Source organism: Trifolium pratense, linkage group LG1 (genome assembly GCF_020283565.1).
Source record: "Trifolium pratense cultivar HEN17-A07 linkage group LG1, ARS_RC_1.1, whole genome shotgun sequence".
In the NCBI taxonomy this organism is placed as follows: domain Eukaryota; kingdom Viridiplantae; phylum Streptophyta; class Magnoliopsida; order Fabales; family Fabaceae; genus Trifolium; species Trifolium pratense.
In genome coordinates, this window is record NC_060059.1 from 33567311 (window position 1) to 33591200 (window position 23890).

A 23890-nucleotide genomic window follows, 5' to 3' on the forward strand; every position below is an offset into this window, starting at 1 on the left:
GATGCTTCTCTACAATGGTTACTCATTTTGGAGGCTTCTCTCTATTGACTTCTCTTCTATTTGGATGGTTATCTCTGATGATTTCTCCTTCTATTTGGATGATGGTTTCTCTCTTTGGCTGCTACTTCTCTCTCGGATGGTTCTCGCTTTTGGTTGCTAGTTGCTGCTTTCTGCTGATTACAATTTTAGTTGTTTTGGTTTTATTTCTTCTATTTTGGGTTTTAATTTTGTATGACAAACTCTCAATGCTTTATGACATTGTGAGTTTGCGGGGAGATGTTAGATAATATAGAGTAGTTATTATTAGTTAGTAATAAGGGTAATTTAGACTTTTCAATTTACCTATTTTTCTAGTATATATTCTTATTGTAAGACTATGCAATTTAGCAATCTCATTGTAATATTATGAAACCCTAGTAGCCACTTTTGTCTTCTCTGCTTTGTATCTTTAATCTTAACAAACACTAGTTAACAAAAATTGATATATTTAGTGTAAAATTTAAACCAAATATATTAATTGAATGCATTTTATTTATATTTTGAGAGGAAAGAAATATATGTTGATTAGATTCAAAATTTAAGTGATTAATAATCGATAAATTATTTTGAAAATTTTGAATTTGATTTCTGGTAAGAATGACCATTAATTACTTCGCAACACAACTCTAAATTATTAGACTATCTTCCTCTAAGAACTAAAAGTTTAATAAAGAAGTATTGTCTAAAATTTAATAGCAACAACAAATTGATCATGGTACTATTTAAGCTATTATGAGTTTGTTCGGCAAAAATACATACGTAATATAGTTGGTAAATAAGAATCCACACCTTATATTCTTTCCGGTTCTTAATGTAAGAGAAACTTTATTTTTTAAATTCATTGAGAATTTAATATATATAGTCCATATTATAGACTAAATACATTATGTTCTCAATGAATCTAAAAAGTAAAATGTCTCTTATATTAAAGATCGAAAGGAGTATATAATAACTCAAAACATGAGCTTTAATTATTTAAGCCTCAAAATAATCCCAACGCTTGAAATTCAACGCATCATGATCATGTAAGTAACCTTGTTACCCGTAATTGCTCTCAAAATTTGACTACATTGACCAACTTACTACTAATAACAACTCGGAAATGAAGGCATAAGAAAATAGAGGGCAAAGTGACATAAGTGTGCATATATTGTTGTCATTTTTGCAATATATTAAGTTATAGATAAGAATGAGTTAAATCAAGGTCAAATATTGAGTGCTTTATAGTTTATTCTATTTCATCCTCGTCTTGCCTATAAATACAACAAAATTAAGCCACTTCATTTTCATCCATACATATAGTAACAAATTTTACATTGTGTTAGTAAAAATGAATACCAAGGCTTTACTTTTTCTAGCTATGTTGGTGGCTTCCACCCTTCTCATTTCAACTGAGGCTGCTCGCAAAGACTTAGACAACAAAAATGGTATTTCTATTCATGTTTTCATAACCATTATAACAAATTTTATACTTCTTTTAATGATCATGTAAGATAAAAAGCAGCAAGCATGCCTAAAGATATTAACAATTATTTGTATATACTTCTTTTAAAAAAAATTAATCATTAGCTATTTTTTTTTTCACCATCGGTATCTGGGTTACTGAACCGCCTAATCTGGTTCAGGGGTAAGTTGTGACATCAAGTGATTTCAGCCACGTCTCGATCATAGTTGTGGGAGATTGAATAAATTTAATGATTTTTTTTTGTCTCTAGTAATTAATTAAAACTTTTTCTCGTAGTTTATTTCGCATAAAAGTTGTTAGTTGATTAATTTCTTTTTTATTATATACTAAAATTAACATAATTACAATTATATAAACATCACATTTTAACCACAAATCATGCGTTTTATTTTTCAATATTTGTAGATAACTTAGAAACAAATGGGATAGATGAGAGCAAATATGGCGACGGCCCATGGCATGGTGGGAGTGGTTACGGCGGAAGATATTGTCATCACGGTTGTTGTGATTATGGCTACCATGGAGGCTGTATAAGATGCTGCTATTATCCTGGTGAACATCTTGATATTGGTATGGATGCTGAGCCTCACAACTAAGAAGAACAGAACAGAAACTTTTAGCACTAAACGTGTGTTCTTGTAATAACAATAATAACTATGAATAAAACTTCATAAGAATATGAAGTGTAGTTATATATAATAAAGTTGGAAATCTTTCCTTGTAATTGTGTCATGTTTCCTCTTTCATTTTACTCTGTTTCACTGTGAAGTTGAAACTTTCACATATATATGTTTTATACTTTTGTTTAAGTGTGTGTTTTATACGTAAAATAGTAAGTATTGAACAGAGCAAAACAATACAGTATTAAGATATGATACGTTGTATCGGAGAAAGATAGAAAAATAATATTTTTTAGGTTCAAAAAATAAATGAGTATTTTCGTATTTTTTATAGTTGTACCGTACCATGGACAAAAAATTGTTTCGTAGTTCGGTGAAACACAAAACTTCTTGTTTTTGTCATATCCCTAACCACATATTTTATTTAGTCTCATAATCATTTTTAAATCAAATAGAATACCACAATAGTTGTCCAATACAATTTTATTTTTTTTAGCAAATGAAACACATTCTAACAACCCATTTTGGTCCATGGCCACACATCTCGTCACTTGTCCAACTAATGCCTAGTGAACGTGCCACATAATCCCAAAAAATGATATATTAGCTTTTTTTTGTAAAGTTAATGCTCATTTTTAACATCGGGGAGCAAAATGACTAATGGATTGCAAACTCAGAAACTATTTTATATATTTTTCATAAGTCAATGATTAAAATGCCAGCAAATTACATATTTAAGGACTAAAATGGTTGCTTCCCCTAATATAAAAATATATATAAATATTTTTTATAATCTAGCATTGTTTAATTTATTTTATTTTCTGAAGCTCCGTCGTGTCACACATCACATAATAAGACATAACTAATTAGAATTGATATGAAATAGATCATCGAAGAAGACGTATTTGATGAATGAATGATTCAATCCCCCCTCATCCACACGGGTTATTCTTATGTGAGCTGGATGAAGAATTTTATTATTTTTTTGGTTACAAGACATATAGAATATTGAAAATGAAGAAAATATATCAAGTTTTTACATAAACATAGAAAGATTTCTACTTTTTCATTTGTGAAAGATTTCACTTATTATTACATATATATTCATAATAATTAACTACACTTATCATGAAGTTTTATTCCTTATAATTACAATAACACAATTTTAGCACATGCTAGTGATGTGCTTAACTGCTAGGTTTTACATAATTAGTATTAACCTTTTGGTCTTCCCCAGGATAGCAACACCTGCAACCTCCATAGTAGCTCCAACGACTGCAGCAACCATAAAGACAATAATATCCTCTTCCACGCCAACCACCGTGATGATGACCATGTCGGCCATGATAATGCCATGGACCGCCGTAACCACCACGCCATGGGCCACCATAACCCCAACCCCATCCATAGCCATATTTACCTTCATCAGCTACACCATTTGTTTCCATATTATCTACAAAGAAGAAAAAAAGATTAGTTACTTTAAATTGCAATGTATATCAACACAGCTTCTAAAAAATAAAATTGACTAGAAAAATAAACCACGTTTGTTGTATTTGAAATTTTGAAATGTTTGGATACTCGGTCGAGTTGATTATATGGTTTGCTTGAATTATGTTGATGTCTTCCAATATTTTGTATTTTTTTTAATTTTAATTTATCTAGTGTGTTGCAGAGACTTCACCTTTTACATCCCATTTGCTTAAAAAAAATGGTGAGAAAATAGAATATATAAGTTGTAACATATGAAAAAATGATACACAAAATGTTACACTTGCAATTAAAAATATACTTCATCCGTTCCTTTTTAATAACCGAGAGTTATTTGGTTTAGTGGAAGAGCTGAGCGCAAGTCTACCTATTCTTTTTCGGATTGGTGTATTAATCCTATTGCATGTTTACATAGTATATAATTCTTTGTAACGAATTGTAAGGGATTGAGTACCCCTTGTACTCCTTTATAATTTAATTTTGCTTATAAAAAAAAACTGAGAGTTATTTAAGAAAATATTATTTTTATTTATTTGTCATTTTAAAACTTTAATGATATATCAATAGATTTTAGTCATTTAGTATAATATTATCTTATTTTATAATTACATTAATAAATAGATAGAGTAAATAAGTGAGTGGATCAATTATAAATAAGAATATACTGTATTTAGATTTTAGTTCTTTATAATGATGTCTCGTGCACGTTCCATAGTTTTTTTTTTTAAAAAAATGGTTACATATATGTGTGTGTAAGAAATAAAATTATGAACATAATTACCATCATTATTGTTGAATTTCTCGTCACTATCTTTGGATGCAGCCTCAGCAGATATGAGAAGGATGGTGGCCAACAACATAGCTAGAAAAAGTAACACTTTGGAATTCATTTTTCCTAATTAACTCACTTTGAAATTATAGAATATATCTATACAAGTATCAAGTATCAAAGGATGAAAATGAAGTGGCCAAATGTTGTGTATTTATAGGCAAGTTGAGGAAGATATAGAACAAAAATTTCAATTTTCACTTGTTGACATTCATGAATTTAATTCATTCTTATCTTTGACCAATCAAGCAAAATGTATCACAAACTAAAATGATCACCATATATAATTTTTGTCATTCTTAATTTTCGAGTAACTATTATTAGTAAGTACTAGTATTTGGTTTGAAAGCAATTAGTCTTTGAATTGCTACAATTGGAGTTGAGAAATGAGAATGTCCAATTTTGAGACTACAATATCACACCGCAAGTAGATATAATAGGAATATAAGTAATGTAACAAATAGTTCAATCAAATTATCGGTGCAAGTAAATATAAATATAATAGGAAAGGTTAATCTATAGAGGAGTGCAATGTGATTCTACGTGTCCGTGCTGTGAGTCAACTGGTGAAAACAAATGGCATTGTATTTTTGGATGCAGTGCTGCTCAAAAAGGTCTGGATGGATGCAGGGTTATGGCCACAATTGCAGCAACAGGTCCTGAATGCAACAGGTTTTAAACAGGTACTGTTCGAGTTTATTGCACAACTAGACAGCAAGATTATGGAGCGAGTTTCTATGATCCTTTGGACGATTTGGTGGAGACGTAACCAGAAGTGTTGGAATGATAAATCCCAACGACTTTTGAAGTTAACAGACGAGCTACGGAGGCTTAAGATGACTGGCTGAAGGCCAAAGCAACAAGATTAATAAATCACAGGCCTGTTATTCAAGAGGCTGAACAGTGCTGGTGTAAGCCAAGACCAGGTACACTTAAATGCAACGTTGATGCAGCGTGTTATGCAGAAGCGAATCAGTTTTTCATGGAGCATGTCTGAGAGATGCAGATGGCAAAGTGTTGAAGGTGTATATGAAGAGTTTTGAAGGCAAACCTGTGTTTCACTAAGCTAAAGATGTGGCAGTTGTAGAAGTACTCACCTGGCTACAACAATATAGTATACAACACATTCAAATAGAAAAGATTGTATTCAAGTTGCTCAAAGTATTGCAGGGAAAGTGAGGAACCTTATGGAGTTTGGTATCATTATTGCCAAATGTAAAAGTCTATTAAATTCTTTTCAGTAAGGTCAGTTATGTGAGGAGACAAGCTAACTGAGTGGCTCATGAATTAGCTAGGCAACTTGCTTATATGCTAGTCCCCAGGTGTTTTATTATTATCCACCTTGTATTGAGATTATTATTATGAATGAAATGCATTAAGCTTGTTCCGGTAAAAAAAAAAAAAATGGCAACATTATGATATTCGAGGAGTGTCCAATTCAAATTACACACTTGTTTGCATCTGGTGCTATGGGGAGTTCCATCCATTGCTTGATTTCTTTGTAGTTTTCTTTTTTGTGTTGGGTTTATGCCCTCTTTGTAACAAACAAACAAAAAAAAAGAGTAAAAGGTTTGGTTACTACCCATGAAAAACACTAATATACAGTTCTTGAAAAAAAATTCATTTTATTTCGTACAATCGTCATTTTACTAGAGAAGGGAAGAAGAGGATCTAAACCCTATTTCCTACAATCTTCTTCCTTTTAATTTTAACTTTATATCATATTGTATAGGGGAGTAATAAATTAATAATAACACTCATGCTATTTCTAGTCCAGAAGGGGTGTGGTTAGAAGAAACACCACCCTTTTTAGGCTGTATATGCTTTAGACTTGTGCCTTAATGTGCCTTAGTCCTTTCATCAATAATATATCCCCCTAGGAATGATATTTTCTCTTTAGGGCCCCATGGTTCTTTTCCCCCCTGGATTTTACCTTTCTGCTCTTCAATAAAAACTTCGGTTGCTACGAACCGAACTTTTTTGCCTTGAAAAACAAATTCGGTTTATGTTAACCGAATTTTCCCTGAATTTGAACTAGAAAAAACTTTGGTTTTTGCGAACTGAAGTTTTTAGCAAGAGCAAAATTGGAATACTTGGGGGTATAAAAGATACATGGGAGGCCTAGAGAGAAAACATCCCTAGGAATTTGAACATCGTCCCTTGAAATTACAAGGTCGGACTCTTGCGCCTCAAGGACGAGTGCCATAACTAAATTTAGGTAAATACAAGAATGTATTCCTTATAAAACCCAGGATTATGCAACAATAATCTACACTTCAATAAATCCATAGAACCTTCCTTTGCAACAATATTTAACAAAACAACAATTCAATGTCTACAAAACAACATTACTCATATGCTTCCTATGTCACAAGGCTGTAACATTTCATAACAGCTAACATTGAAACAAACATTCAATCTCTTTCTGGTATAGTTTATTTCTGAAATGACTGAACAAGAATAAAATTCATGCATGCATGCAACCAAATAAAAAAGCAATTTTTGTCTAGAAAAAGAATTACACCAACTGCATAAGCCACAATCTAAGTCTTCTATTTTTTGTACATTAAGGCCACTAAAAGCACTTCACCTGTGAGGAGCAGAAGTATGACTATGAGGCATAGGGTATGTCATAGGGACCATGTTCATCGGTGCGCCAGGTACAACGGTGCCAGGAACCGGTGCTCGAATACCATACGCCATGTGTGGAGGTGCAGAAAGATTCACAGGGGTGCCAACAGCAGATACTAAAGGTCCTCCGACAGGTTGTCCGATGGTTGGGGCGGCATATATTCCTGAACCTGGTATCCCGGTTGTGGACGGAGAAATTTGTTTAACTGATTTGCTTGCAGAATTTCCAGCGGAACCGTTCGTTTGACCGGTGATTGGTCCTTGAGGTGTTGAAACATCTCCATTGTTAACACTTGTAATATCATGTATGCTCGATCGCCGTCGGTCTTTGTTCATTGAGTTCAATCGAATGAAGTATTTTTGGGCGTGGCTTGCTACTTGTGTTGGTGTTCGGGTCACCACAAAGTTCCGTGATATACTTCGCCAGTCGCCTTTTCCGTACTTGTCCAGGCCCAGAAGAAATAACCTGTTAAACCAATTTAAAATTTTGAACCAAAAAAAGGAGAATCATTTCGTTAGAAACAGTAACCATAAAACTGTGAAGTTCACAAACTGCTGCAAATGAAGTGTACATTTCAAAACCATTAGCAACAAAGTAAACTGAGGAAACACAAAGCAAGAGTAAACAAAATCAAGCAAAATCTCAGCATAATACATTTGTGTGAATTCTGTTAAATATTTGGTTAGTTAGTTTGAGTAAGGAAACATGTTCCTTCTCGGTTAGGGTTTATCATTTACTTTTCTTCTTAATCTCTGGACTGTCATAGATATTACAATTTATGCAAGAACAATCTCCATTATCAAATTTTGTAAGTGTACGGCTCCATTCCATTGATATTTTCTGTTTTAGATAGTAATAGAAGAGAATATCCTCTGGTCCTTACCTTCAGCAATCCTCTGCATGGTGAATCTTTCGGATGTCTCCCTATAGATGGTTGTCTCTCTCTCTCTGTATCTAGGCAAGACATTTGTCTTTGAATTGACTAAAATTGTAACAGAAGACAAACGATCACAAAGAGTTGCGAATTCGCTCACTTTCTTTGTGATACCCTTCTTTGCGTATAGGCAAATGTATCACCAAGAAGGTGAAGCTCGCCTATATGCAAAGAAGGTGACCGAACTCACCACTCTTTGTGGTCGCTTGTCCTCTGTTATAATTTTAGTCCTTCTAATTCTCAAACAAATGTCTTGCGAGATTCAGAGAAAGGCAACCACTTGATTGGCAAACATCTGAAGGATTCACCATGTAGAGGATTCATGAAGGTAAGGACCAGAGGATATTTTCTTGTTTATTTTATTTTTCTGAAAAACTTTCTAGCCACTTTAGATTGGGCGAACAAAAATAATATTAGAATCTAAAGTGGCTAGAAATTTTTTCAGAAAAATAAAATAAACAAGAAAATATCCTTTGGTACTAACCTTCAAGAATCCTCTGCATGGTGAATCTTTCAGATGCCTCCTATCAATTGGTTGTCTCTCTATGTATCTGGGCAAGACATTTGTCTGAGAGTCAGGAGAGATTGAAATTGTAACATAGGACAAAATACCACAAAGAGTTGCGAGTTTGCTCACTTTCTTTGTGACACCGTTCTTTGCATATTGACAAGTTTCCCTTTTTTACTACACATCTCTTTCTTTGGAGATAGGCAAATAGGTGAAACTTGGCTATCTGCAAAGAAAGAGAAATCTCATAAAGAAGGTGAAACTTGCCCTTGCGCAAAGAAGAGTATCACAAAGAAAGTGAGCAAACTCACAACTCTTTATGATATTTTGTCCTCTGCTACAATTTCAATTTCTCCTGACTCTCAAACAGATGTCTTGCAAGATCCAGAGAGAGGCAACCAATTGATTGGCAAACATCCGAAAGATTCACGAAGCAGAGGATTCATGAAGGTAAGGACTAGAGGATGTTTTCGTCTGTTACTATCTAAAACAGAAGTTACAGAAAAAAGGAAATATCAATGGAATGGAGCCGCAAACAAAACCTAACTCAGGCATGTTGCCTATAGATAAGAAGAGAGTCTTAGAGAGTGTCTATCTTGCTATTTAAAAGTAGGGCCTTTTGGAATTAGCAAGGTAGGCACACCGTTGAAACTCTAACGGGCCTACCAAACCTAATGAACCTAACAATTTTCAATTAATGGATGCAGGATACTATTTGTAAGAATATATGTAAAATATCTAACAGCGTCATTTTTTTTCTTATATATATTCTTACAAATATGTTAGAAGAATCTTAATTTAATCTTTAAGAATTTGTTTTTCAGGATTTGCTTCCTTATTTAATTAGGACACACCATATAATATCAACACAATTCAAATGCTAAGTAGTATAAAGTGTTGTCGTATAGTAGCGGCTACAGCAACACTGTAACATACCAGAATTTGAACAAGACGCTATTTTCCACAATTGCAACATGTTTTAAAGTTATAGGAAAATTTACAATGTAACACAACGGTTGCAATGTAATAGGTGCAATGACCTCATAAGACTACAAGTGCCCTAAAGGATTTTAGAAGTGGCCAATAGGTGGCGAAGGAGGGTGGGATTTGGGAGGGGAAGGACAGGGGAAAGTAGCTGCAATTGTCATATTTGATTGCAGAGGACTTAATCACAACAGCAATTTATGGGTAGGATCTTGAACTTAGGATCGCACACTTCTACGGTCTTGCTACCCCTTGCCGTGTTTGTGTATGGCCAGAAACGTAAATCGGTGGGAGCGGTTGAGATCGATGTGCAAAGACCCCTTGCCGTGTTTGTGTATGGCCAGAACCGTAAATTGGTGGGAGCGGCTGTGATCGATGTGCAAAGACGTAGGAAAGGTGGAATCGTGCGATCCTTCAGATCCTGTTCGTCTTCCTAGCAAATCTGGGTTCGCAGGTCAGGTTCGTGACACATTTACTAAAAATGACCATTAACCTTCAAAACCTCTAAAAAACACATTTTTGCTTAGCTGTCGGGTACAACAGTACGCATCTCACCCATTATACCAATTAATTTGTGGAAATCTTTCCAATGCACACACTAAGCATTAATTTGTGGAAATCTTCCCAGTACTCCCATATTAATTGAAGATTCTTTACTAAATTATGTTGTTTTATATGAATATATATGAAACTGGTAGGATCTTACGATGTGTTACGAACCCTCAATTCACGATCTTGTGAATCCTCCCAAATCTTGCGTAGTATCTCGACTCCCACTACCTAGATCCCATTTCATTGACAACAATATTTATTAAACCAAAGAATGGTATATTGATGTTAACCCTAAAAGTACAGCAGTTCCCCCGATCGATTTGACTAATTCTAAGCTAGACTACTACATTCTCATATCATTTCTCTGAAAATGAACTTAGTTTAAAGGTAAATCATATTGACCATACTAATATATTACATGCACAATGACCTTAACACAATCGCAGATTGCAAAAAACAATGGTTTGTTCAAATTCCACTATGCTACAGCCTACAACGCCGCTATTTCACAACACTTGTACTAAATCCCATATCATAAAACAATAGCAGTTGTTTAGATTATGCCACGTTATAGCGCTATAGCACTGCTATAGCCGATATTTGACAAAACTATTACAAACACAACAGATACATTTCGAGATGTTAAGATAATGTTCAGATTTCATATGGTAGGATATAGAGTCAACAATTAAACACAGCAAAAAAAAATTATCAAAAGTAATCTAAATCAGCATAAAGATTTTATCAAAAACATATGCAAAGATAAAACTTGCCTGTGCTCTTCCTCAGTCCAAGCAATACCCTTCCGTCGTTCTTGATCCGATCTTGAAGCCTTAGTTCCATGGTTAGACTCGTTATTGTGCCCATTCTTTTTCCCCCCAACTCCTTCATCGCTAGCTTGACCTGTTGATCCCTCCGAAGAAGAATTATACGACGGTAAAGGCACACAACCAGCTTCAATCTGGCTAACATCATCAACCAAGAGCTCATAATGCTCTTTAATTTCTTCCACAGTCTTCCCCGGTACATCAGCCGCAATCTTCTCCCATCGATCCGAAGCATCCTCAGGATAAGTCGCCAAGGCATTTTCAAATGCTATGTCTTGCTCCCTGCTCCACTCCGAGCTACTATCCACTTCATCCATAGCCATAGTCTTGTTGTAGAAGAGAAAATGTTTCAACTTTCAAGTTTCAACCTAATTGCTCTAAATCTAGGTTAAGGACATGTTAAACACCGAACCACAACAAGACACAACACAAACTCTCTTGTTTGAATTTTGAGAATTCTGGATCTAGCTTCTTTCTTTGGTGATGATTCCCACTAGTATTAACTTTGATGGTATGAAAAACTGTGGGAGAAAAGAAGATCTTTTGTACTATAAGGTTCAGACTAAACAGAAACCTCTGAGATGAACAGAGTTTAATACCAATGAAAACAAAGAAATCTCTGAGATATGTGAAATTTCCAAAGGTGGGTTTGCTTCAGAAATCAAAAAAGATGGACACTTGTGAATTCCTGACCTACTGATGAATGAAAAGGCAATAAAGTTTCAGTTAGAACATGAGAAATATCCAGAGTCTGACAAAAAAACAATAAATCTTAGATTCAATAGTTGATGACACTTTAAAGAGAAGTGAAAATTTTAGAAATAATGAAATGGTTATTACTAAGCTATGATTTGTAATATAAGAAAGAGACATTTCATAAACAAACAAAGTAGGAAAAACTATTATGATTGTAATGGATAAAGATTGCATTCAAATTGCTATTTCTCATTCAATTCAATAAAAACATAATCTTTAGTTTACCATAGTAGTACTGATAACAACACTTTTCACAGCACAGGCCCACTCAACTTTTTCTCACTCACAAGAGTAACTACTTTAAAGCTAATTTTCACCAGACAAGATCAGTATTTATACATAATGTATGTTTGGATTGACGACGAGTTTGGCATAACCACAGTGGCACCGTGATTTTGGTAAAAAGTCAAAATTACTATGTCACATCACATAGTGATTCCGCCAAATCTACTATCAATCCAAACATACACATAAGAGATAGCAATTCATAATCCAAGAAGACAAGGAAAATAATATAATCTCAAAAGGTTTTAAACCAAAATTACGATGTCACATACACATGATGTAAAAATTACATACAAGTGATTATGAAATAATCTAATCTCAAAAGGTTTTAAACCAAGACAAGAAAACTAACCTCTTCAAAATGCAATGAAGCTGCTCATCAAATGTAAATTTCATTCAGAAGCTGTAAAAAAATGGTGTCATAAGAGGTGAAATTAATTAGCAAATAATCTCCACTTAAAAACACTAGAAGAAAAAATTACTTACATCATACATGATGAAAAGTTAATAACATTGGATGCAAAATGTCACAGGAACTGTCAAGTTTCTGACACATTAACCAACCATCATGTCAAAAAAAACAAAAGATTTTTTTCACTTCACCTAACATATACATTCACAGTTAAGTAAAACCTAAGTTTTAGTGTGAGTGTGACACAGTAAAAGACAATTTCACCCACCAACATTTTTTTCCCAATTTCAAAATTAAAACCACAAAATATTTCATTTCATAAAATTACATTTCAAAAACCTAATTTCATACAACCCTAATTAAAAATCCAAACTTTAATCTGAAAAGGGGTTAAGAAAAAACCCTAAATTTTAATGTGAAAATTCAATTAAAAGGGTGGTAAAATTGAATTAAAAAAAAAATCATAATTCATAAATGACATTGATGGGTTATTATCTTGAAAACACACAAAGTTGTGCAGATGGGTCAATTTGGTCCCATCCCAACAACAGCTTTGCTACAAATAGGACAAGTTGTGGTTGAAAAAGCCACAACCCAAGTTGCAAAAACCACAGGAATCTGCAGCAACCCATTAATATCTGACAGATAAATACAACATCAAGAGAGAGAAATTCAGGAATAAACCAAAAGCAATATATTTAGACTCAGACAGAAACATAAAGATTGAATTTTTATTTTCATTTTTATTCAATCAAAATTAAAATTAAAAATGAAATTGGTATCATCAATCATAAAATTGTAAAAGGGGTGTGATGATTTATGAGAATATATGAAATTGTTAAATGATTACCTTTATCCATGTTGTGCAATGCTTCAATGTTTGTAGTCGCTGCTTGGTTCATTGAGTTGGTGTGAGGACTGTTGCATAAACACAAAGAGTCAAAAAATGTTGTGTTTTGTGTTTATAAATAGTGGACTGTTCTTACTGACATGTCTCTCTCTAGTTTCTTTGTCTTGTTTTGCTCTTCTTCTTTTTTTCAATGTTTTGCTCTTATTTCCCCTCTATTTAAAATGTATATCATTCAACATTATTACACACAGATTAAGAAATGCAATAATAATTTGGTCAAAAGATATATTATTTTCTGATTTTAAAATGAAAAAAAAATTAGATTCATGGAATAAATCATGTATTTAGACTATAAATTAGTTTAAATACATAATTTATTCAATTTACGTCTCTATTTAAAATGAATATTGTTCAACATTATTACAGACAGATTAAGAAATATAATAATAGTTTGGTCAAAAGATATATTATTTTCTGATTTTAAAATTTATAAGCTTTTTTATTTAGATTCATCGAATGAATCATGTATTTAGACTAGTCTAAATACATAATTTAGTTAATGAATTTATAAAAAAAAATTGTTTAATATTCAAAAAAAAATTCCTGATTTTTCTTTTTCCAATGCTTTGCTCTTACTATTTACTCACTCTATTTAAAATAAATATCATTCAACATTTTTACATACAAGAAATATACTAATTTGGTCAAAAGATATATTATTTCATGATTTTAAATTTAGGCAAAAAAATAAATTTAGATTCATTGAATAAATTATGTATTTAGACCATAAACAATTTAAATACATAATTTATTCAAAGAATTTAAAATAGTTCTTTTTTCAAAATGGAAGAGAGTAACAGTTTTACTAATTAATGTTAATAATTACTCCGTCCCAAATTGGTCAAAAAAAGTTGATGTATTTGGTTCAAAATTTGGACTAAATACATCTACTTTGTTTGACCAATTTTTTCTTATATTTTAGGACGAAGAGAGTATTGGCAAACATTCAACAAAAAATGTTGGTCAAAGTCGAATATAATATTTTAAAGGAAAAGATTAACTATTTATTAAAAAAATGTAAATAATATTGTCCCCGTAAGATTAACTCAATTCGTAAATATATCGCATATATTATACAAAGTTGGAATTCGAACTTTGAACACTTCAATTATTTACCTTTAATGTGAACTTACTAACCATTGTCTTACTAGACAAAACAAATATAGATAACATTTGTTTTTGAAATAATTTTTTATTTTGCAAAAGTGACTGTCAATGGATGGAGTATTGTTCAAAATCTACATTTGTAAATCTTTATTGAGATATTATTAATTTGGATAATAATTTTTAAAGAAACTTATCGATTATTTTAATATTTTGAAGTGATTGTGTGTTTAGAGAGTCAAAGTTTTCATATAAAATATGTCATGCCCCTTGATTAGAATATAAAAATATTTCATTTATTAATTTAATTTATACACAGTTTCAGTGTAAAATTATTTGACACATACGTCCAATAATATACCAACACACCATGTATTATTATTTTTTTGGTTACCACACCATATATTGTTTTAAAACACGCATGATGTTTCACGTTCATTAAATGATGTGGCAACACATCATTGAAGGCATGTTGAAATTATTTTTACACCGACAGTGCACAACAATTAAACTCTACATGCATGTGAAAAATATATTTTACACCGACACTATATATAAATTAAATTCTTACAAATATTATAGTTTTTTTTCTTATTAAGGTGAATCTACAACAAATATTATAGTTTTTTTTTTCTTTTTAGTGAACCACACACGTTTATTTATACAAGTTTTTATGCATTTTGGCCTACATAAACCGTCTGGGTTGTTATAGACCACACATTTGCTTACTGTTAGGGGGAAGGGGAATGAAATTCAAGTTTCTTTCAAAGGAGGAGAGTGTAATTTCTCTAATATATTTTGTACAAGAGGGAAGAGGAGTGTATATTTTAACATAAGAGGAGAGTGTAGTGTAATTTAAACATCTCTCAAGGAATGAAAGTGTAATTTACTCTAAAAAATAAGTAGGGCTAAACGCAACTATAGTTCTATTCATTTCAAATTAAATTAAAACTGATAAATAAATTAAAAAGATAATATTTTGACATAAATTAAAACAAACAAACCCTATATAGTAGTTCTCAATAATTAAATATATTTTCAATTTTTTTTAATCTACAAGACTACATCAAAATTAACAGAATACCATGTTGATTGTGAATCATCAAAAATCGTAATTGTAAAGCCACTAGATTTGGTTTAGTGGTGAGGGGTTTAGGTTGTATACATGAGGTCATGAGTTCGATCCTCTTTTCCGTTGTAAACAATAAGAAAACCGTAATTGTAACTCCTTTTTAACATAATATATAACTTGTGTACTAGGTCGTTACTTAGGTCGCGGAATACCATATTACCCTTGGCCGTTACTTATGTCACGAAATACTTCCCGAGACTCAAGTCACGTATGTGTAAAAAAATTCATAACTCCAAAGGACCACAGATTAACACCACAATCAACACCATACTACCCAATATTTGAGCTTCTACATCTGATACCTAAGTCACGGGCTGACAGTTTTAAACATATCGCGACTTAGGTCACGAACGGTCCAACGTATATAAGAAACACGCCCCAACTTCTCCCCTCATTCTGTCACTTTCAAACACGAGTAAAACCATCCAAATTCACTCCAAAACCCCAAAAAATCGAAAACAACTCCAAATTCAACCATTTCTTCACCATTCCACTCGGAATCAAGGCCCAAACATCATACAATGGCAGGTTATTAATTCATTTGTTCGGTTAAATTTACGATTTTTCGCTTTCTTAATTTTTTTGAGTATTGTTCAAATCTGTGACGTTATACAATTAAGCTTTTAATTTCGTGTTGTTGCTGTTGATTGGTATGAATTTAGGATAAATTAGGCTAGGGTTTGCGTTTTGTTGATGTTTTATGTGACTGGAATATTCCGCGACCTAAGTCACAGATGTGTATTGATATTGTTGTGTTGTGATTTTTCTGAAAGACTTATATAATGCAATTGACAGGAAAGGAAGAGGGTTCATCACGTCCTAGAGGAAAGGGCGCCACAACGTCGATATGACGCGTGAAAGATCAAGCATTGGCAGCACGGGGGGATCGCAAGCAATGTCTGCGTGTGGCTCGGACACAACCACAACCTGACCCACAATGTGACCTAGAGTGTAACGACCCAATTTTCATATTATTATTTTTATGTGTTAAAATATTTTATTTAACGTGGCATTTTAATTAAGTTAATAACTTGAGTTATTTATCGAATACTTTAGTTATTAAGCGAGTAGAGTGAGTTAACGCGTTATTGGGCCAAGCCAATTGGGCTTGAGGCCCAATGGGCCTTGAGTGTGTGTGAGGGGGCGCCCATTAAGGGCAAGGAAGAGAGAGAGAAATTCATTTCTCATGGTTCTTGTGTTCTTGAGAGGAGAAGAGGAGATCTTGGGAGCTAGAGCAAGGGGAGAGCTAGGGATTCGAGATCTTCGTCGTGTTTTCTTCGAATCCAGGTAAGAGAGTAGATTTCATATTCGTGGGTGACTCGAGGAAGGGGAGAATGTCGATTTCTCCTCACCCGAACTTCCTCCACCCCATTTTCGTTTTAGCTTAGAACGGATTTTCTTGATGGAAATCGTTCCTAAGGTTCTTGATATGTTTAACATGCTTGTAACATGATTAATGAACGGAAATAATGGTTAAAACGAGCTTTCTAATGGATTAAACTCAAGAACTTTGTGTTCTTGAGAGTTTTGATGAAAAAGTGTCAATCTTTACTTTTTCGATGTTTATGGCGTAGATCTGAGAAATGAACCGTCCTTTTGTGTTTAGATATGTTTGTTTTGCTTGAATATGAACTTATTTGGGGTTTATAACATGAAAAATGGTTTATATGAGAATCTTGAGAGTTTAGAGTTTGAAATGAGAAATGTAGAAAATTGTTATCTATGAGGTCTGAACCTTTACGTGCAATTTTGACCTCTTTTCGTTGTGAACTGGTTTTAGTGATCAACATAAAAGTTGTAGCCCTGTTTGTTAGCTTTCCAACGAGTATATGTGCGTCTCCATTGGACTTTCGTAGCCCAAGTTATGATCGTTGCAATGAGAGGATGTCCAATAATTTCCGCCTGAAACGGCAGAGCAGTGAGCAGCCAGCCTTTCAGATGTTTTTCCGCCCCAGGCGTAAATATTTCCGCCCCGGGCGTAAATACTGCAGTTTGCACCAGTTTTTCATCTGTGATCTTCCTTTGCATGTAGTTTTGAATCAGTGTCTTATTCTTACATGATTGTTGATGATTGTTGATGCTTGTTGATGCTTATAATGATTGTTAATCATGTATGAAGAATAAATGAAGTATATTAAGGTGTTAATCAACTTAATAAAGAAGGATATTAGAATTATGTTATTCTAATAAAGAAGTATATCGAATTATGTTATTCGATAAAGACGGATATTAAGGTATTGATTATCTTAATAAAGACGGACGTTGGATAGTGTTCCACGTTATTGTTGACGGGCTATATGCCAAAATTGTTGATGAATATATTCATGAGTGTTGAGTGCATACATCATGAATATTTAGGGATATTGGCTTGTCCAATAAAGAAGGATATCGAACTATATTGTTTGATAAAGAAGGATATCGGAGGTGAAATACCCTGATAAAGAAGATGGTACCACATGCATTAGAGGTGTCTAGAGGACATAGCATGAATGTGAAGCATTAGATTGCATTAGGGATTATGTGTGCATTTATGATAAATGATGTTTGACACATACTTGGTAAATGTTGATTGTTAATCGGTACGTGAGGAGCAGAGTCCGTCATGACTATAAAATGAACAACGCAGAGTCCGTCATGACTATAAAATGAACAACGCAGAGTCCGTCATGACTATAAATTGAACAACGTAGGGTCCGTCATGACCATAATCTGAACAATGTATTTGTTGATGTTTTGGTATTGTCCGAGACGACGTGAAACTATATGTTTGGTGTATTTTGTGGATGTTTGATTAGGTGATAAATGAAGTATATGCATGATATATGAATATGCATGAATGATGGTGATGTATATGTATAATGTATGATTATGCATGTTTTTGTGAAGAAGTGTTTAAGTACCATTTACTTACACTTGTATATTTTGAGTATGTTATCTAACTCTCTTTTATGTGTTATGTGCTGGACCGTTGGGGGTCCAGATTTTACAGGATTTTGTGGTATTCGATGTCGAGTCGTCGGTGAAGCTCCGCTCTGATTGTGACACGGGAAAGGGTTGTATTTAGACTATAGGGTCTTTATGATTTTCGATATTTATTTGTAAAACTATATATTTTGAGAAATGATTATTTTGTATAAACACTGTTTTTACTAATTAATTACATTAGTATTATTTTGATAGAGGAGTGTAATACTCGAACCAATATTCAATAAATTAAATGTGATTTTCCGTTGCGTATTTTGAAAAAGATTTTACTAAAGGTAGAAATATATAAATAATGGGTTTGGGTGTTACAATTGGTATCAGAGCCCCGTTGTCTTCGGACTGTGTGGGTTATGTGTCGATCAGAGCAGGTCTGTGCAGTCAGACCAAGTGAGTATTGTGTGTCAGTCGTGTTTGTCTAACAATTTTGTGTTGTTTGTTTTGTGAAATCATTCATGTTGTTCGTTTAAGGGACTATGAGTGATGTGAATTGGATTAGATTATCCATTCTTCTTGTGAGTAGATGTGTGAGTATTATACTTCTATGTTTATAATAGTTGTATATGCTTAGTGTTTAACCTTTGTGTAGTTTAAACTTGGTTGATTGATGCTTATTTGCTAATTGTTGATGATCCGGCATGATGTAAAACTGTATGTGATGATCCGGCATGATGTAAAACTGCATGTGACGATCCGGCATGATATAAAACTGCATGTGGTAATGATTTGAAATAATTTTAAAAACTAATATTATTTCTTGAAGATTTTGGTGAAAATATAGAGTTATTTTCTTTTGAGTGAGTGAAAATTAATTTTCAAAATGGTGAGAAGAGTAGGATATTAATGTGTCCTGATATGTGTTTGTTATATGTTTGTTTATAACATGTGCTAGATGATTACTAGGCATTTGAATTGCTATGCGTTTTATGAGTAAAAACATGAAGATCTCATAATCCTATGTTGTAATTGTGATGCATGATTCTAATTATGCTTTCAAGTCTATAATGATGTTATATGCTTGATGTTTTGGATTTTGTGGATTAGTGAGTCGAGAAAACGAGAGTTTAGTGAGCGTAAGTTCAAAACCGTAGCAGAGCACCCAGATTTTTGGATGTGCTCGCTAGGCGAAGAATGAACCTCGCTGAGTCTCGCTAAGTCTTGCTAAATCCTGTGAATGTTTTTGACTTGTCTCGCCGGGAGCTCGCTAACTTTTGCTAAGCGAGGGAGCCAGACAAGAAATTTATTTTGTTGACGTCTTGTTCTGAGTTGATTGAATGTGAGTATGAATTATTGCTATGCAATGTTCATTTTTCTTGTGTTGTTTTGATTTCCTAACTTTGAGAAGTGAGGGAAGTATAGGTTACTTGAATGCTTGCATGAATTTGTGTTAGTGTTTAGGCATCGTGGGTTAGGTTTTGTCCCCTGTATGCGACATGCGTGTAAACGATGTCGATACTAGTTTCTTCTTAGGAAGAATATGTTTAGAGACGATAGAACAGTTAGGTGTGAGCACTGGAAGTTCTAGTGGAAGAGTAGGAGTGAGTTTGAGATAAGTGGGGGAGAAGGTTATATCCCTCCGAGATGTTTCGAACGTGAGAAGATGAGATGAGTAGAGATGTTCTTGAAGCGGAATATTCAGGAATTGGCGACGTTGTTCAAAGTGGAATGAATGGGCGCAACAAGTTGTGAGAAACTACTAGAAGAGAAGTTGTCGGACCAAGTGTTTCATCGTGGGGCGTTAGTGAGATTGGTTAAGTGAGATGAAGAGTATTCAGAACGGTTGGAGATCGTGTGTTGCACTAAAAGTATGGAGGCGTGTTTTGTGGACCAAAGTTGAAGTACATGTTTGATCGAAAGGAGTCGAATATGAGGAAGAGGGAGTGATTAAGATTCTTGAAGAGGTGATGATTTTGAAGTAAGTTGTCATCCAAGTGGATCGGATGTTGTACCGGATTCTTGAGTAAGAAGCTTTATGTGAGTCGTGCATATGGTAGTAGGATGAATTGGTTGAACAATTTGGAGTTCTAAGTCTAGTGTGTGGAGTGACTTTCGGAGGAGATTTGAGAAGCTTAGAGAAAGAGATGTGAAGATTAGTGAACCGTTGGTGTTAATTAATCGATGAAGGGAAGTAGGTTTTAAAGTAAATGAGAATGGAATTGAGAAATATCATAATAGGATTGGTATGTTTGTTGAATCGTTGGAAGTGAGGATTGTATGAGTAGTCGAGTTTATTCGAAGATGGAAGTAGGATAACAATTCGAAAGATTTTGTGAGAGGCTTGCCGAAGAAAGGGTAATTGGATTTGGATAATGACAGGGCAATTTGTGTCGAAGTTGAATGAGATCCTAGAGGTGGAGATGAAGCTAAAAGAGAGGTATTATTTTTGAATGATGCAGAATAAGAAAGTTAGCCGTTGGAGAACGTGTTGAGAGTGAGTAATAGGAGGTCATGTTGGAAGTGACTTGTGTTAGGTGAGAGTTTGCAAAAAGGATTACCGCACATATGAGTAGATGTTGTGTTTGAGCACATATAGTAAGGAGTTGAAGGTGATGCCTAAGGTTAGTGTCAGAGAGCATTTGGTAGTGACTTGGTGCATAACTTAAAATGTATTTGGACGAGAATTTTGGAAATTTTCTAGAGATGTCATATTGAGATTAGACAAGGAGTCATGAGTAAGAATACTAAGACAAAGGTTGATTAGAATTTAATGGATGGGATTAGATCGTATGGCGAATATTTGGAGCTTTGTGGATTTAATTCGATGAGTGAATAAACGGAGAAGAGTATGCTTGTTGCAATACAAGATGATGAGGAACATCGATAGATGAATTATGGGCAAATTGAAGATGTCGTTTGGAATCAACGAGATAGAGGTTATGATTGTTTGGAGAACCAATTTTAGGCGGTAGCCTAATTTTGAAGTAGCGAATTGCTAAGGGATTAAGGAGAAGTGGTATTGGAAAATGTTTGCGTTAAGGAATGCAAAGGTTGGTTAAGAGATTACTTGGGAATAGAGTAGTCGTATTGGATTCGACTCAATGTGAGAAAAGGAATTTGACGGTTAGAGACGGTAGTTCTTAGCATGTATCAATGAAGTTTGAGAATGTGGTCGTCAAGTGATTGTTGGAATTGAATTATCGAGTGATATGTTTGGAATAAGATTCGAATATGAATAAGTGATGTAACACGGTTAAGTGATTCATGAGGGAATCAGAGAATTATGGAGTTGTGGAAGTATTCCACGGAAGTATCTTTCAGAGAGTTCGATTGGTTATACCTGTTTTGGGGTAGAGTTGTGAGTACCGTAGAATATGAATCTATGGATGTTTCGTGCGGAGTGGACGTTTTAGCGGTTTGATAAGAATGGTTTATGCCGATATCATGATTGTTGAATATTTATCGACAAATTGAGGAACTGGCCGTCCTTGATCTCTTGTTGATAAATGGACAAAAATTGTGTTGGATGGGATAAATTAATTTTGTCAAACTTGGTAATGTGCAGTGTTTTGAACGTTTCATTGGAGGGTCGGATACAGGAGTTATCCAGAGTTGTTTTAGTAGCGTAATTTTCGAGGGCGAAAATCTTTTAAGTGGGGGAGAGTTGTAACGACCCAATTTTCATATTATTATTTTTATGTGTTAAAATATTTTATTTAACGTGGCATTTTAATTAAGTTAATAACTTGAGTTATTTATCGAATACTTTAGTTATTAAGCGAGTAGAGTGAGTTAACGCGTTATTGGGCCAAGCCAATTGGGCTTGAGGCCCAATGGGCCTTGAGTGTGTGTGAGGGGGCGCCCATTAAGGGCAAGGAAGAGAGAGAGAAATTCATTTCTCATGGTTCTTGTGTTCTTGAGAGGAGAAGAGGAGATCTTGGGAGCTAGAGCAAGGGGAGAGCTAGGGATTCGAGATCTTCGTCGTGTTTTCTTCGAATCCAGGTAAGAGAGTAGATTTCATATTCGTGGGTGACTCGAGGAAGGGGAGAATGTCGATTTCTCCTCACCCGAACTTCCTCCACCCCATTTTCGTTTTAGCTTAGAACGGATTTTCTTGATGGAAATCGTTCCTAAGGTTCTTGATATGTTTAACATGCTTGTAACATGATTAATGAACGGAAATAATGGTTAAAACGAGCTTTCTAATGGATTAAACTCAAGAACTTTGTGTTCTTGAGAGTTTTGATGAAAAAGTGTCAATCTTTACTTTTTCGATGTTTATGGCGTAGATCTGAGAAATGAACCGTCCTTTTGTGTTTAGATATGTTTGTTTTGCTTGAATATGAACTTATTTGGGGTTTATAACATGAAAAATGGTTTATATGAGAATCTTGAGAGTTTAGAGTTTGAAATGAGAAATGTAGAAAATTGTTATCTATGAGGTCTGAACCTTTACGTGCAATTTTGACCTCTTTTCGTTGTGAACTGGTTTTAGTGGTCAACATAAAAGTTGTAGCCCTGTTTGTTAGCTTTCCAACGAGTATATGTGCGTCTCCATTGGACTTTCGTAGCCCAAGTTATGATCGTTGCAATGAGAGGCTGTCCAATAATTTCCGCCTGAAACGGCAGAGCAGTGAGTAGCCAGCCTTTCAGATGTTTTTCCGCCCCAGGCGTAAATATTTCCGCCCCGGGCGTAAATACTGCAGTTTGCACCAGTTTTTCATCTGTGATCTTCCTTTGCATGTAGTTTTGAATCAGTGTCTTATTCTTACATGATTGTTGATGATTGTTGATGCTTGTTGATGCTTATAATGATTGTTAATCATGTATGAAGAATAAATGAAGTATATTAAGGTGTTAATCAACTTAATAAAGAAGGATATTAGAATTATGTTATTCTAATAAAGAAGTATATCGAATTATGTTATTCGATAAAGACGGATATTAAGGTATTGATTATCTTAATAAAGACGGACGTTGGATAGTGTTCCACGTTATTGTTGACGGGCTATATGCCAAAATTGTTGATGAATATATTCATGAGTGTTGAGTGCATGCATCATGAATATTTAGGGATATTGGCTTGTCCAATAAAGAAGGATATCGAACTATATTGTTTGATAAAGAAGGATATCGGAGGTGAAATACCCTGATAAAGAAGATGGTACCACATGCATTAGAGGTGTCTAGAGGACATAGCATGAATGTGAAGCATTAGATTGCATTAGGGATTATGTGTGCATTTATGATAAATGATGTTTGACACATACTTGGTAAATGTTGATTGTTAATCGGTACGTGAGGAGCAGAGTCCGTCATGACTATAAAATGAACAACGCAGAGTCCGTCATGACTATAAAATGAACAACGCAGAGTCCGTCATGACTATAAATTGAACAACGTAGGGTCCGTCATGACCATAATCTGAACAATGTATTTGTTGATGTTTTGGTATTGTCCGAGACGACGTGAAACTATATGTTTGGTGTAT

At 34.0% G+C, this 23890-nt stretch overlaps 3 protein-coding genes across 4 annotated transcripts; 1 reads left to right on the forward strand and 2 right to left on the reverse strand.

Annotated features, from left to right (window-relative positions):
- Nucleotides 1–1369: 1369 nt before the first annotated feature.
- Nucleotides 1370–2100, forward strand: LOC123892824 (glycine-rich protein-like). Its single transcript, XM_045942702.1, has 2 exons — nt 1370–1466; nt 1910–2100. Exons 1-2 carry the CDS (start codon nt 1370–1372, stop codon nt 2098–2100), a joined length of 288 nt encoding a protein of 95 aa, XP_045798658.1.
- A 1211-nt stretch (nt 2101–3311) lies between these two features.
- Nucleotides 3312–4505, reverse strand: LOC123892832 (glycine-rich protein 3 short isoform-like). Its single transcript, XM_045942715.1, has 2 exons — nt 4397–4505; nt 3312–3577 (listed from the first exon to the last, which is right to left on the reverse strand). Exons 1-2 carry the CDS (start codon nt 4503–4505, stop codon nt 3312–3314), a joined length of 375 nt encoding a protein of 124 aa, XP_045798671.1.
- Nucleotides 4506–6714: 2209 nt separating this feature from the next.
- On the reverse strand, nt 6715–13382 carry LOC123922162 (transcription factor SRM1). Of its 2 annotated transcripts, XM_045974909.1 has the most exons (4): nt 13185–13382; nt 12275–12325; nt 10828–11577; nt 6715–7541 (listed from the first exon to the last, which is right to left on the reverse strand). In XM_045974909.1, exons 3-4 carry the CDS (start codon nt 11202–11204, stop codon nt 7031–7033), a joined length of 888 nt encoding a protein of 295 aa, XP_045830865.1. In that variant the 5' UTR covers nt 11205–11577; nt 12275–12325; nt 13185–13382; the 3' UTR covers nt 6715–7030. The 2 variants fall into 2 exon arrangements, with proteins under 2 accessions (XP_045830865.1, XP_045830869.1); XM_045974913.1 differs by lacking the exons at nt 12275–12325; nt 13185–13382 and having other exon boundaries at nt 10828–11821.
- Between the last annotated feature and the right edge of the window lie 10508 nt (nt 13383–23890).

Bases quoted from the DNA above. Each gene is read 5' to 3' on its own strand.
- LOC123922162 (XM_045974909.1), bottom strand. From the start codon at position 11,204: ATGGCTATGGATGAAGTGGATAGTAGCTCGGAGTGGAGCAGGGAGCAA. The intron at 7,542-10,827 runs GCAAGTTTTATC...TTGGTTTAACAG, and splicing joins TGGACTGAGGAAGAGCACAG to GTTATTTCTTCTGGGCCTGG.
- LOC123892824 (XM_045942702.1), top strand. From the start codon at position 1,370: ATGAATACCAAGGCTTTACTTTTTCTAGCTATGTTGGTGGCTTCCACC. The intron at 1,467-1,909 runs GTATTTCTATTC...CAATATTTGTAG, and splicing joins AGACTTAGACAACAAAAATG to ATAACTTAGAAACAAATGGG.
- LOC123892832 (XM_045942715.1), bottom strand. From the start codon at position 4,505: ATGAATTCCAAAGTGTTACTTTTTCTAGCTATGTTGTTGGCCACCATC. The intron at 3,578-4,396 runs GTAATTATGTTC...TCTTCTTTGTAG, and splicing joins GAAATTCAACAATAATGATG to ATAATATGGAAACAAATGGT.